Source organism: Silene latifolia, chromosome 7, assembly GCF_048544455.1.
Source record: "Silene latifolia isolate original U9 population chromosome 7, ASM4854445v1, whole genome shotgun sequence".
Taxonomy (NCBI): domain Eukaryota; kingdom Viridiplantae; phylum Streptophyta; class Magnoliopsida; order Caryophyllales; family Caryophyllaceae; genus Silene; species Silene latifolia.
In genome coordinates this window covers 111002343-111016709 of record NC_133532.1, presented here as the reverse complement: position 1 = coordinate 111016709, position 14367 = coordinate 111002343, and the positions used below count along the sequence as shown (strand labels likewise).

Sequence of the window (14367 nt, the reverse complement as noted above, 5' to 3'; positions counted from 1 at the left end):
AGTATCTTCACATTTACACTTCCAATTTAGTCAGATTTACCCTTTATTTGTTCACATTTACAATTCTCCTACCCTCACATTTACACTTCCAATTTAGTCAGATTTACCCTTTATTTGTTCACATTTACAATTCTCCTACCCTCACATTTACACTTCCATTATCTTCACATTTACACTTCCAATTTAGTCAGATTTACAGTTTAAGTGTTCACATTTACACTTACTCTATTTTCACATTTACACTTCCAGTATCTTCACATTTACACTTCCAATTTAGTCAGATTTACACTTTAAGTGTTCACATTTACACTTACTCTATCCTGACATTTACACTTTTAGTATCTTCACATTTACACTTCCAATTTAGTCAGATTTACACTTTATTTGTTCACATTTACACTTCTCCTATATTCACATTTACACTTTCTATTTGTTCACATTTACACTTTTTTTGGGTTCACATTTACACTTGGGCGGTCCTCACATTCACAGTCCCAATTACATCACATTTACAATCCCCAAAAACAGGCTCGATTGAAACCCTAACAAATACATTCACACTATCCATCAGTTCAGATTTACACTATCAATTTAATTAGCAATTCAAAGACTAAAATATTTGCACTACCCACTTAGAATTAAATTCAAACATGCTAATGAATCAAAATGTTTATGGATAATCAAATATATTAAAAATCACATAAATTTAAGCATGCAATAAAATCATAAACTCATAAATAACAAAATACAAAAATGAAATAACCCCAATATAACAATTACGACTCAAGGATAATTTACAAATTTAAAAAATTACAACAAAGAAAAGAATAAAGGATGATCAATGAATTACCTTCAAAGTGAGGTAAAGAAACAAAGATAGGAACTGCGAGCGTTTGAATGGGATAAAATATAGAGAAGAAAATGGATTTGTTGTATTTGGTAAGGAAGAAGATATGAAGAAAAGAAAATGGAAGAAATGTGAGATGAAAGACAAGAATTAGTAAGGACGTTTTTTTGAAATTATTAGAGGAGTTGTATGAGATAGTGGAGGGAAGTTGAATAACGTGCGTATGACTGATGGAGGAACAAACATGCAGAATTTGAACAGTGAGTCTATCACCCTAAGGAGAGAGGTAAATAATCTACATATTATTATAATATTATAAGTTGCTTTTTGGTGTAATCTTAGCCATTCATCCTCACAATCTAAGGGCTCTAAATGGGACTTATGGACTCAATGACTTAAGGTGGACTCATTAGATCTCATATATATATATATATATATATATATATATATATATATATATATATATATATATATATATATATATATATATATATATATATATATATATATATATATATATATATATATATATATATATAGATAGATAGAAATTGCATCAAGTGAGTCTAGGTATCTTAGGTGAATCTAGCATTTTAATCTCATCCATTAGATCTACTCCTAATCAACTACCGAGATTAAATTTCGTAAATTATAACAAACGTATAAAAGCTAAGAATTCAAACCTCCCCTTCATAATTCATTTTCACTTTTCTCTCCTCCGTCTATTTCCTCGCTTTCTCTATATCTCTCTCTCTAAGTCGAAAATAATCCCTCGAATCAAGCAAACAAACCCTAGGTTCCTATTTTTACTCGCTTTTATCAATTCATTCACAAATCAATCAAATTCGTGTGTTTTCCAGGTTCTCGTTGCTACAATGGATGCAGATTCTACCGACATTAACATGCAAAATGTAATTTCCGTAATCCTTTCGTTTTCGATTTTTCCTTTTCGCGATTTCATCCGGATTCTATGTCATTGATCATTCGCTATTGTAATTTCATTATTCCGTTGCTTTTCAGTTTTTTAGGTTAATCGATTTTATGTTTGCTTCAATTTTAATGACATCCGTTCACTTCTACTTCAATTTGACGGACTCCTTTCCTTTGATTATTCTCGTATTTGCTTTTCTCTTAAATATTAGGTGCAATCTCCTTGTATTTGTTGTTTTTCCTATCGAATTTTCATATTTGCGTTCTCTCTGCTTCGCTTACAATCGCAGTTGCTTTATCGTCACATTCCGTCAATTTTGATTAATTTGTCTTTATTTTTGCTTTTCAGTTTTTTAGGTTAATCGATTTTTTTTGCTTCAATTTTAATGAAATCCGTTCACTTCTACTTCAATTTACGGTCTCCTTTCCTTTGATTATACTCGTAGTTGCTTTTGTCTTAAATATTAGGTCAAATATCCTTGTATTTGTTGATTTTCTCGTTCAATTTAGGTCAAATTTCATTATATTTGACCTCTTTTCCTGTCTTGTTTATTCTGTCCTTTGTCTGTATATTCATTATTGTCATTGCTTGCTCACTTGTTACAATATCAATGTTACAAGAATAACACAATCACATATATTCATTTCCATTGCACATATAACATATCTTTGTACCACGGATGTCCTCTTGTTTCTGTTACTTCAATGTACTTTAGTTTCTTGTTCTAAATTGTAGTCCAGCCTCTTCGCATATTTCCTGTTCTCCCGTCCATCCTTATGTCACTACATTGTCATAGTACTAGTATTACTGTAACAATGTTACTCTTTGTAATACCACCGTTGTATTTCAGGTCACTAATACTCGTATTTTCCTTTTTGTATTACAGACTCAAGTACTATCACCCAACCCCATTCTACGCCAATTGTCTAAGAGCAACCCAATCCTCAACCAAATAATCAGCTTGTTCTATCTCACACGCCTAATGGAGGTGAGCGCTGGATGCGTGTGGTTGAGCACAAGTTTAGACCTACCATTGGTGCAGTTTTCGCCTCCCTTGAGGCTGGAATAAAGTTCTACGAGGTTTATGCTCGGGCACGTGGATTTACCCCTCGGAAGCACAGTACGAAAACACTACAAGGTGGTGTTGCACACCAAAAATTCGTAGTCTGCAACCGTCAAGGGTTTAGGGAATCTAAACCGAAACAGCGTCCTAGAACCAAGGATGATGAGAATATGGGTGATGGTTCGTCACTGACTAGTACGATTACACGGCGAGTTAAAATCACAAGAATTGGATGCCGAGCGTACGTCGGATTTGCCCTTCTACATGGCCTTGATGGCCCAGCTATGATTGACGAGCTTTATGAAGTCCACAATCATCGTCTCACCTCTCTGCGTAGAAGAGAGATCTCGATAAGATTTCACGATCCCTTGATATGTTCCAGAAGACGCTTATCTTGGACAACTCCAAGTTGAATATTGGCGCTGGATTGACCTTTAGACAGGTTAAGGAACTTGTCAATGGGTATGAAAATATCGGTGCTACATTGATAGATTTTAAGAACTTTCAAAGAGATATCAAGTGCTACATTGGGTTAAGAGATGCTGACCTTTTCATCGATCGACTCGAGAAACTCAAAGCGACCCAACCCCAGTTCTACTTCGCCTATGATGTTGAGCCGCAAAACCGTCTAACGAAGTTCTTTTGGGCTGATGCTACATGTATTAGAAACTACTCATTCTTTGGGGATGCTGTGAGCTTCGACCCTACTTACAGAACCAACAAGTATGATATGGTTTTTACACCATTCACAGGTGTTAATCACCACAGAAAGTCGGTGTTGTTTTGCGGTTGTCTCTGTTACACGAGGATGACATCTCCTTCCAATGGACCTTTCAACATTTCTTGACTGCCATGGGACAAAAAGAGCGCGATTCATGATCACGGATCAATGCCCTGGCATAAAGAAGGTAATAGTGTGACAATGTTTTTTTGTAACAAACTTACTTCAATTTACTCACTTGCTCTTTCCCTATCTCCCTATGGTCAATATCACGTTCGACTTCTTTGTTTCATTATGACGGCATACAAAAGGCTTTCCTTCTGTTTTCAAGACAGCTAGGCATCGTTATTGTATGTGGCATATTACACAAAAGATCACGAGACAAAGTCGGTTCAAAGCACTCTGCGAGAGACACGGACTTCCTTGCTCGCTTCAACGCTTGTTGTTTGGGACACGATATGGAGCCGTCGGAGTTCGAAGAGAAGTGGCGAGAAGGTCATTTCAGATTTCGATTTGGAAGATAATGATTGGTTGACTACAATGTTCGACGACAGACACCATTGGATTCCTGCCTACCATTGTGACCTTGCCTTGGGCTGCATATTAAGAACAACACAGCGATCAGAAAGTACAAATTCTTTTTTAAAGCGCTATGAGAATCACTTTGGTACACTGGTCGAATTTTGGATGAGGTAAACAACTCTTTTTCATTCCTTACAGTACCCGGGAACAGTGTATGTTACAGTACCATTGTTTCATTATTACATAAATAATTTGTTGCCGAATCCTTGTTGCATTAAAACCAGGTTCCAAATCTGCTATGGACCAGACAGCGCTATACACGAAGGTACGATGATTATAACGGCGACCACTCATTCCCCGAGCTTAAGACAGAATTACCTATAGAAAAGCATGGCGCTATTATATACACACATCTTTGTGTTCAAGGTGTTTCAAAAAGAAGTAATGGCTGCCGATTCATGTGGTGTTGATGACTTTGAGAAGGAGGAGCATGTGCGCATAATTCATGTAATCGATCTTTGAGACAGACAGAAATTTTCAAGGTGAGGTTGGACCTTAGAAGCACGAGATGCGAGTATGCGAGTGTAAACTGTTTCGAAAGAATTGGATTACTCTGCAGGCATATTCTGTGGGTGTACAAGGGCAAAGGAATTGGGCGAATACCAAGCAAGTACATTGTAGATCGTTGGCTAAATAACACACACGCAGCGAACAGGTTTGATTCGAAAACATTATTGCGGTGATGTGATTTTGACTTGTTACTGATAATTGTTTTCTGATAACATTGTAACCATAATTTCTTAAAGTAACATTGTCACCATGATAAACAGTAACTTTCTTTGTTTTACTTCGAGTGCTTGATTCGAATGGGAATGTCATTGAGGATTCATATATGGCTACGTCGATAACATGATCATTTGTGCAACGTATGGTCGAGTTCCGTCGGATAGTTGGTGTTCTCAAAACTTTACCTGCTTGAACACACGGAAGAGTTAGCATCCCTCCTAGTTGAGTTCCGGTAGAAGTTATGTATTGAACCGCTTACAAAAGACCAAGAGATGGAGATCTTTGTTGAGGCTGCCGCACTCGTCGTCTCAAGTCACTATCCACCCTCCGGAACAAGCACGCAACAAGGGCGTGAAAAAGATTGAAGTCGGCTAAACAACAGGCCATTGAAAAAGCAGCCAAGCCAAAGAGGCTATGTACATCGCAAAGAAAGAGTTACCACGACAGGAGAACATGCCCTCTTCGCATAGGCGATGTAGGCTGCTTGAGAAAGCGACTAAAAAGAAAAAAGTTTGATCTTGTTATGATGTTACGGTAACATTGTGACCTTAGCAATAATTAGTAGGATTTTGTGTTCTTTGTGACAATAATATGTCACAAGTAAAAATAAAAAGTAGAATTGTGTGTTCTTTGTGGCAATAACATGTCACGATAAAAAGTCATTCGATTTTCCGACATCATAGTTAACATTTTATACAAAGACTTACAACATTTTATACAACAATAAATATTGTTTTAGAACCATTGTCCGTCCCGTTTTAGGAGCATATTTCCTAAGTTTTACGAAAGAATGATGTTATACAATTAGTTATACGATTTGTTTTGTTTAAGGAAAAGGGTTTAGGGTTAGATTAGGCGGCTCCGCGAAGCGGTTCCGCCTAATCCAACCCTAAACCCTTTTCCGTCCCGTTTTAGGAGCGTTTTTCCCCAAATTTAAATCTCGTCCACGACAGGGTATCACCCGTCCTTCCCTAGGGTTTAGTTTTGGTTTTTTGTCTTTATTTGTTGTACTACGAACAACCTTTGTTTAAGGAAAAGGGTTTAGGGTTGGATTAGGCGGCTCGCGGCTGTTCCGCCTAATCCAACCCTAAACCCTTTTCCGTCCCGTTTTAGGAGCGTTTTTCCCCAAATTTAAATCCCGTCCACTACAGGGTATCACCCGTCCTTCCCTAGGATTTAGTTTTGGTTTTATTGCACCACGATTTATTAAGGAAAAGGGTTTAGGGTTGGATTAGGCGGCTCCGCGAAGCGGTGCCGCCTAATCCAACCCTAAACCCTTTTCCGTCCCGTTATAGGAGCGTTTTTCCCCAAATTTAAATCCCGTCCACGACAGGGTATCATCCGTCCTTCCCTAGGGTTTAGTTTTGGTTTTTTGCACCACGATTTTTTAAGGAAAAGGGTTTAGGGTTGGATTAGGCGGCACGTCGCGCGTGCCGCCTAATCCAACCCTAAACCCTTTTCCGTCTCGTTTTAGGAGCGTTTTTCCCCCAAATTTAAATCCCGTCCACGACAGGGTATCACCCGTCCTTCCCTAGGGTTTAGTTTTGGTTTTACTGTAACATTGTTGTACTACGAACAACCTTTGTTTAAGGAAAAGGGTTTAGGGTTGGATTAGGCGGCTCCGCGAAGCGGTTCCGCCTAATCCAACCCTAAACCCTTTTCCGTCCCATTTTAGGAGCGTTTTTCCCCAAATTTAAATCCCGTCCACGACAGGGTATCACCCGTCCTTCCCTAGGGTTTAGTTTTGGTTTTTTGCACCACGATTTATTAAGGAAAAGGGTTTAGGGTTGGATTAGGCGGCTCCGCGAAGCGGTGCCGCCTAATCCAATCCTAAACCCTTTTTTGTCCCGTTTTAGGAGCGTTTTTCCCCAAATTTAAATCCCGTCCACGACAGGGTATCAGCCGTCCTTCCCTAGAGTTTAGTTTTGGTTTTTTTGCACCACGATTTTTTAAGAAAAAGGGTTTCGGGTTGGATTAAATGCCGCCTAATCCAACCCTAAACCCTTTACGTCCCGTTTTAGGAGCGTTTTTCCCCAAATTTAAATCCCGTCCCACGACAGTGGTATCACCCGTCCTTCCCTAGGGTTTAGTTTTGGTTTTTGTTGTACTACGAACAACCTTTGTTTAGGAAAAGGGTTTAGGGTTGGATTAGGCAGCTCCGCGAAGCGGTGCCGCCTAATCCAACCCTAAACCCTTTTTCGTCCCGTTTTAGGAGCGTTTTTCCCCAAATTTAAATCCCGTCCACGACAGGGTATCACCCGTCCTTCCCTAGGGTTTAGTTTTGGTTTTTTTACACCACGATTTATTAAGGAAAAGGATTTAGGGTTGGATTAGGCGGCTCCGCGAAGTGGTGCCGCCTAATCCAACCCTAAACCCTTTTTCGTCCCGTTTTAGGAGTATTTTTACCCAAATTTAAATCCCGTCCACGACAGGTTAGCTCCCGTCCTTCCCTAGGGTTTAGTTTGGTTTTATTGTAACAGTGTTGTACTACGAACAACCTTTGTTTAAGGAAAAGGGTTTAGGGTTGGATTAGGCGGCTCCGCGAAGAGGTGCCGCCTAATCCAACCCTAAACCCTTTTCCGTCCCGTTTTAGGAGCGTTTTTCCCCAAATTTAAATCCCGTCCACGACAGGGTATCACCCGTCCTTCCCTAGGTTTAGTTTTTGTTTTTTTTATCGTTTTGTACTACGAACAACCTTTGTTTAAGGAAAAGGGTTTAGGGTTGGATTAGGCGGCTCCGCAGCGGTGCGCCTAATCCAACCCTAAACCCTTTTCCGTCCCGTTTTAGGAGCGTTTTTCCCCAAATTTAAATCCTGTCGTAGGTTTTAGGAGTGTTTTTCCCCAAATTTAAATCCCGTCCACAACAGGTTAGCTCCCGTCCTTCCCTAGTGTTTAGTTTGGTTTTACTGTAACAGTGTTGTACTACGAACAACCTTTGTTTAAGGAAAAGGGTTTAGGGTTGGATTAGGCGGCTCCGCGAAACAGTGCCGCCTAATCCAACCCTAAACCCTTTTTCCGTTCCGTTTTAGGAGCGTTTTATGACAATTTTAAACATAGTTACATAATCGTTGTTCAATTTAATATACCACAATTCTAATTGTAAATTGGACAATTAACCGAATTAAGATGTCATTCATTAAAAACAAGTGTTACAAACACTGATTAAAAACGAAATACTTAGAAACGAATGATAGTTAACTTAAATATAAGCTCTCTGAGTAAGCATAAAGCATGTGATAAAGGAAATATTAAATCTTTTACTCCTTCTTAGTCGTTTATTCACGGGAGGAGAATGAGCACTGCTTTCGCCCTCTAGCAACTCCTTTTTCAGATTATTCCTTTAACCTTCCATCTCTTCAATAGCTTTGACAACAAGAGGCCACTTCCTGTTAATCGAAGGGTTGAGTTTAGCATATAACTCCCTAAAAGCTGTAACACCAAGGAGAAATTGACGGTCTAAATCACTTTCAGTGTATTTCTTGAGTTATTTTCTTCTATTTGTTTCCTAATACACTTGTTTTCCGCCATCGAAACTTGATATGAGCTTGACATTGTTCAAGTCATTTTCAAGCACTTGTACTCGTTCTAGCATTTCTATTACCTTACTATCGAGATGATATAACTTTGCTCAAGTAATGAATCTCTATGCCTTGTCATTTCTTCCAGTTCAAACTTGGTGTCTTCTAGTTTCCTTTGAATTCGTTCCATTTTTCTCTTCTTGCAACAACAACAAAAAAAAAAAAAAAAAAAAAAAAAAAAAAAAAAACTATTAAAACAGAAAAATAAACTGTTTTCCCTAAATTAGAGAAAACAAAATCTATTTATAAACAAACATAAATTGTTTTCCCTAAATTTGAGCAAGGTAGTCATGTAATAAATGAAATTTTAGCAACAGTTGTAATATTAAACCATCCATAATCTTTATAGATATTTAATATTACAAAAGATTAAAAAAAAATTAGACATGAAAAACCTTTGAATTTGTCTTGGCTTATTTTTTTGTTTAGAAAATGAAGTGTAAATGTTGAATGAAAATGAGATTATTTATAGATAATTGAAAAAAAAAAAACAGTTTTAAAAAAAAAATAAAAAAAATAACTGCCTTGAAAAATGTCACTTTGAACAAAGTGAAAAGCATTTTAGAAAGATAAGCTGCTGCAGATTGTAGAATTCAAAGCGTCAAAACCGTCATTACTGAGTAACATAATTGTGTTTTTTAAAATGAGATTATTTATAGATAATTGTGAAAAACAAAACAGTTATTTTTTTAAAAAAAAATTAAGCGCTTTAAAAACCACTTTTATTAAGCTGCTTTGAAAACTGTTTTTAAATGATGATTGATGTTAACCACGTGCATGTTCCCCATAATTAAGTCCAGTTATAAATGCTGCACAGAGTGGAGAATTCAAAGCGTCAAAATCTTTTATTATAATTTTCATTTATTACTATCACAGTGTTACAGTAACATTATTTTCATTTTGTCTCGACTTTTTTTGTTTAAAAAAAAACACTAACATTTTAAAAACTGTTTTCAAAATTAAATGCTTTAAAAAAACAGTTAATTTTTGAATTCCAAAAGACAAAATAAGACATGAAATTTATCCAACCCATGTTTCGTTTTCCCTATGAAGTGCAGTTATAACAGCTGCAAGAGTGAAGAATTCAAAACGTCAAATTATGTTTTCTCTTTTCACTTTTGAAACTGTCACACTGTTACAGTAACATAGTTAATGAATTCTGCATATAATAAGTTACTGTCACAGTAACAAACTTATTTGTAATATATTCCAAAATATTCCAAAATATGTTCCACTGTCTATGACAGCCACTATTACGTTGTTAAAGTAACATTGTTTTAGAGTACATCACTTGATTTTCACTTTAAAACGAAGTACGAGCATTTCTGTGTTGAGTGGCTTCGGTTCATTCTCAATCGGTGGTTCTTTGTCTGACAATTCATCTTCCGTTGCCTTCCCTTTGAGCATTCTAGCGGCTTCCCTCCTTGCGGACTATATCGGGCAGATTGTTTTCTTTGATTTTTTGAAGATTTCAACGGCGTCCAACAATTCAGCCCGTATTTTGTTGATGTCGACCATGAGCAAACATGCGGCAATTTGGGAAGCACATGCCCGCCTTGATAAAATGTGTTGTTGAGCAAAGAAGACTTGTTTGCATATCCCAAAAAATTGGAGGCATTTGTCATAGTGATACTGGTGACTCTTCAAATACGGAAGCCCGTTTACGCCATTTAAACTTCACATTTACCACGGGATAGCGGAGCATTTCGGTTACCCTCACGTCGCCCTTTGTGTCCAGGTAGTCACTCATGCAACCGGCACTGTCGAGAAAGCAGAACATTAATTTCCTTTTACTATCAATTAAGAAATCTGAGTAATCAACAATGTTACAGTATAGGTGTAACAGTAACACTGAAACAACATAAAAATGTTACAGTATACGTATTACTGTAACACTGAAACTGAAACTGAAACTGTAAACATACAATTTGACAACTCGGGGGACTTACTACTTTGCCATTGCGATGTCGTAAGTGAATGAAGACTCCCGAGTTAGCATACGATTGATTTGTCGATCACACTAATCTCTTTGTTGAGGAAATTAATACACACACAGAAGTAGTGATAGCCAGCCAAACAAGGTATAAAAATAAGTTCGGCATCAAGTCTGTAATTTGCCTTGCTCGCGTTGATGAAATTATCCCAAATTTCAAACAACTCGTTCTTTATATCAGATTATTCACTATCCTCTGCATCACGGCCGGTAGAGCATCTTTGTAGTTTTAAAAAAAAAAAAAAAAAAAAAATGTAAGGGTTAGATTTCCCTTGTAAAAGAATCATATGTTATTGAACATAAGCAAACATTTAACACCGATGCAACTTACCATGTGACCTAGTCCTAAGTAAAGTATGGTTGGCCCTCTTGCCCTTGTGCCTCTTTTCTTTGTTCTCGACATAATTCAAGAGTAGAGACCAGCATTCAAACACCATCCAATTTGTGTGACTCCTAGGACGTAGTGAGAGTATATCAGCTCTTGTCAACCTCTTGTTGTCTCCAAACGCAGCCGGGATCTCACATTACTGAGAACCATAAGAGTCGGATTACTCAAGAGTTTTCGCGAAACGAGTGTAACATAAACAGTGTTTAAAAACACTTTTACGAAACAGTGTAACGATAACACTTTCACGGTAACAACAAGTATTTTACCTTTTGTGGAAGTCGATATCATCCATAAACGAATAATCAAGAACGTGCCTTCTCGGATTAGTTGTCTTTGGACACGAGTTTCGATTTGCTCTCATAAATTCGAGAGACTAGGAATATATCACCGTCAATTTCACCGTGACCTAGAGAACATCCCATAGCATCATCTTTATGAAATTTAAATATTATCTCCTCATCTTCACCAATTGCTCTAGGAGAACGCTTGTAAGCAACCGACTTCACCCTCATTTGTTTGGGCTCTTCCTCCTTTTGTTTTTTCTGTGGCTTCTTTGTTTTTTCCTCTTCCTTTTTTTCCTTCTTCTCTTCCCGACCTTCTTTTTTTGTGACTTTTCCTTGTTGTTCCCTTTCATTCTGAATTTTGATATCCTCCCTTGCACCTCTTTTCGTACTTGATTCAAGTCGCTAAGAACAAGTATTGCACATATTTCATCACGGTACAACATTCTTTTCCGTTCATCCCCCAGCTCAGAGTCAAAAACCTTTCCCGTGTAGAAAGCCATGTGCATCATCATGAAAACCCCACAATCCACATTTTTTGCAATGCTCTGCCATTTAAATTTCACATTTAAGTGGGAAACTTTCCACTTTGGAGCCTTTTGCAATTTGCATTTTCGACAACATTTTCCCATGATATTTTTTGCACAAAAAGTAATCTTTATTCTTTGTATCTATGTTCTTGTAACAATGATTTCCAAAATTTTTAATGGAAATTTAAAAGTATAACATTGTTACTGTAAGTAGAGAAACTTACCGCAATTCTTGCCATTTTTGCTTTTCGGGATCTGGCATATAAGGGTTTGTTGTCTAGGTAGTCAACGGTTTGCGACATGAAATTTATGCAAGCACAGAAAAAGTGGTCCTCATAATGAGTGGAATGAATATCGCAATTAAGCGAGATATATATCATTGCTAAACAGAACTTCTATACACTCTACTTATATAAGAATAAAAAAAAATATTAACAGTAATGTGGTTTACCATATCACAGTCGAAATTCAGTGGACTCGGGTTGTATTTGATCCATTGTGTGAAGGACAGCAAAACTTCACCTTCTAAATGTCTGTTTTGAACGGGTTTTCCAACAGACATAGTTGCTAATGCGTCCTACAAAAATAAATATAAATACAAAGTCATTAAACATTATAGAAACACAAAATCAATAAGAATAAAAATTTATTTATTACAGTAACATACAGATTGACCCAAGCCCATGAAGATCCTCAATGGTGTATCACTTGCTACCTTTCTGGAGATGAGGTCATTGAGCAACATTGACCAACATTCAGTCACCATTATATAAATAAGCTCACCAAGAGCCAATGAAATTAAATCTTCCCTTGGAATGAAGTGATACTTCCCATACGAGACAAGCCTTTCCTTGTTGGACAATGAGATGTAATAGTCAGAACACCTTTTAATAGAGTAACGGTTTAATAAAGTAACAACTATTCAGTTGAAACAGTATTCACTTGCAAAGTAAAACGTTTTGTTTATCACAGTGCAAGAGTAAATAAAGTACTCACGTATCTGAGAGGTTCTCGTCATCGTCGATAAAACAATAGTCAATTGTTTCTTTCCTAACTTCAAGAATAGGCGCCATTATCTCCTTGTGTTTTATCATAGTCTTGGACACAAGTGTTAGATCCGGGAGTGGTAGGCCACATTCGATTGTGCGGCGTAGCGAGGATCCATCACGCGCATCCGGTCTTGATTGTTTCGACATGTAACAAATAGTGGTCGCCGATATCTTCGTCGTAATCGTCATACAGGATCTCATCACTGCAATCATCGACAATATCAACTTCATCATCGTCATCATCTTCTGCTACCTGACTGCACTGAGTAGTTATTGGTTCTTCGTCGCCAACTGTCTCATCATCAGCCTCACTGGGTTTTTCTCCTTCCTCGCCTTTTTCATCATTCCCATCGGCGTCTTCATTACCAGTTGCTTCATCCTCCTTACTGTTATCTTCGTTTATATCGCCAAAGACCTTGTCTTCATCTTTATCATCATCGTTCTCTTCATACGGTTTTCATTCCCATCATCCTCTTCTTCATCTTTATCGTCATCTTCCTTTTCATTTCCCTCACTGGTTGGTTGGTCATCAACCTGAACTGATGCATCATCATCGGCCTCTTCCTTGTTATTTGTGGCACAAATAATTGAATTGAATATAAATTACTAATGTTTTTCGGACCAACAATGCCTCATAGTTATACTAACAATGTTACTGTAAATTTGCTACTTCAATTACCTTCAGAAGATCCTTCTTCAACTGCCTCAGTCGTTGGGTTCTCTTCAGCTTGGCCCGATGCATCATCTTCGGCCTCTTCCTTGTCATCTGTGTAGCAGATAATTGAATATATATATCACTGTAAACTTCTGATAAAACTACGACACAGTAACAGCGTTACTATAACGATGTTACGATAATGAGTGCTAACGGTGTTACATCGGCTAATACAACGAGTGCAAATAGATTTCTCTATTACCTTCGGGAGATCCTTCTTGGTTTGCCTCATTGGTGGGTTGTCTTGAGGCTTGCACGATTCATCAACTTCCGCCTCTTCCTCGTCATCGTGTCACGAGGTAATTGGATTCAATATATATTAACAATTTTTCTTTGAACCAAAAAAGGCACAATAGATACACTTTGTAAATTTACTGTTAAAATTACGTCACGAGTAACATTGTTACGATTACATCCTCGACACAACGAGTTTAAATAGATTCCTCAATTACCTTCAGGAGATGCCTCTTCACCTGCCTCACTAGTTGGGTTATCTTGAGGTGGCTCGATGCATCACCTTCGGCCTCTTCCTTGTCATCGTGTAGCGAGATAATGAATGAAAATATATTACTAAATTGTTTGTTAAAAAGCACCCGATATGAAAGCCTATAATGACATTACACTATTACCTTCACCAAATCCATCTTCGGCTCGCTAGTTGTTTTGTCACCACCTTACTGACGCATCATATTCATCAAAGCATCATCGTTTTCATCTAAAAGGAAAGTAATTGATTATTAGTAATTATTTGTAAAATGAAAACTCTATAACAACGATGATGTAACAGTGTTAGTGCAAGTGATTAGATTATTGTAGTATTGTTACTATATTACCTTCATCAGATGCATCTTTATCATCCTCGCCACTCCCCTCTTTGTCGTCTTCATTTTCTTCTTCTTTATCATCCTCCTCCTCTTCATCTCCGTCATCCTCTTGACCTTTGCAAGATTCATCCTCTTCATCT

The 14367-nt window shown here is 37.4% G+C and overlaps 1 protein-coding gene across 1 annotated transcript; it reads left to right on the top strand.

Annotated features, from left to right (window-relative positions):
- The first annotated feature begins 2777 nt into the window (after positions 1-2777).
- On the top strand, positions 2778-4781 carry LOC141590518 (protein FAR1-RELATED SEQUENCE 5-like). Its single transcript, XM_074411106.1, has 5 exons — positions 2778-3146; positions 3224-3593; positions 4369-4409; positions 4511-4591; positions 4704-4781. Exons 1-5 carry the CDS (start codon positions 2778-2780, stop codon positions 4779-4781), a joined length of 939 nt encoding a protein of 312 aa, XP_074267207.1.
- Positions 4782-14367: the final 9586 nt, after the last annotated feature.

Bases quoted from the DNA above. Each gene is read 5' to 3' on its own strand.
- LOC141590518 (XM_074411106.1), top strand. From the start codon at position 2,778: ATGCGTGTGGTTGAGCACAAGTTTAGACCTACCATTGGTGCAGTTTTC. The intron at 4,410-4,510 runs GTACGATGATTA...TTTGTGTTCAAG, and splicing joins AGACAGCGCTATACACGAAG to GTGTTTCAAAAAGAAGTAAT. The intron at 4,592-4,703 runs GTAATCGATCTT...ATTACTCTGCAG, and splicing joins AGCATGTGCGCATAATTCAT to GCATATTCTGTGGGTGTACA.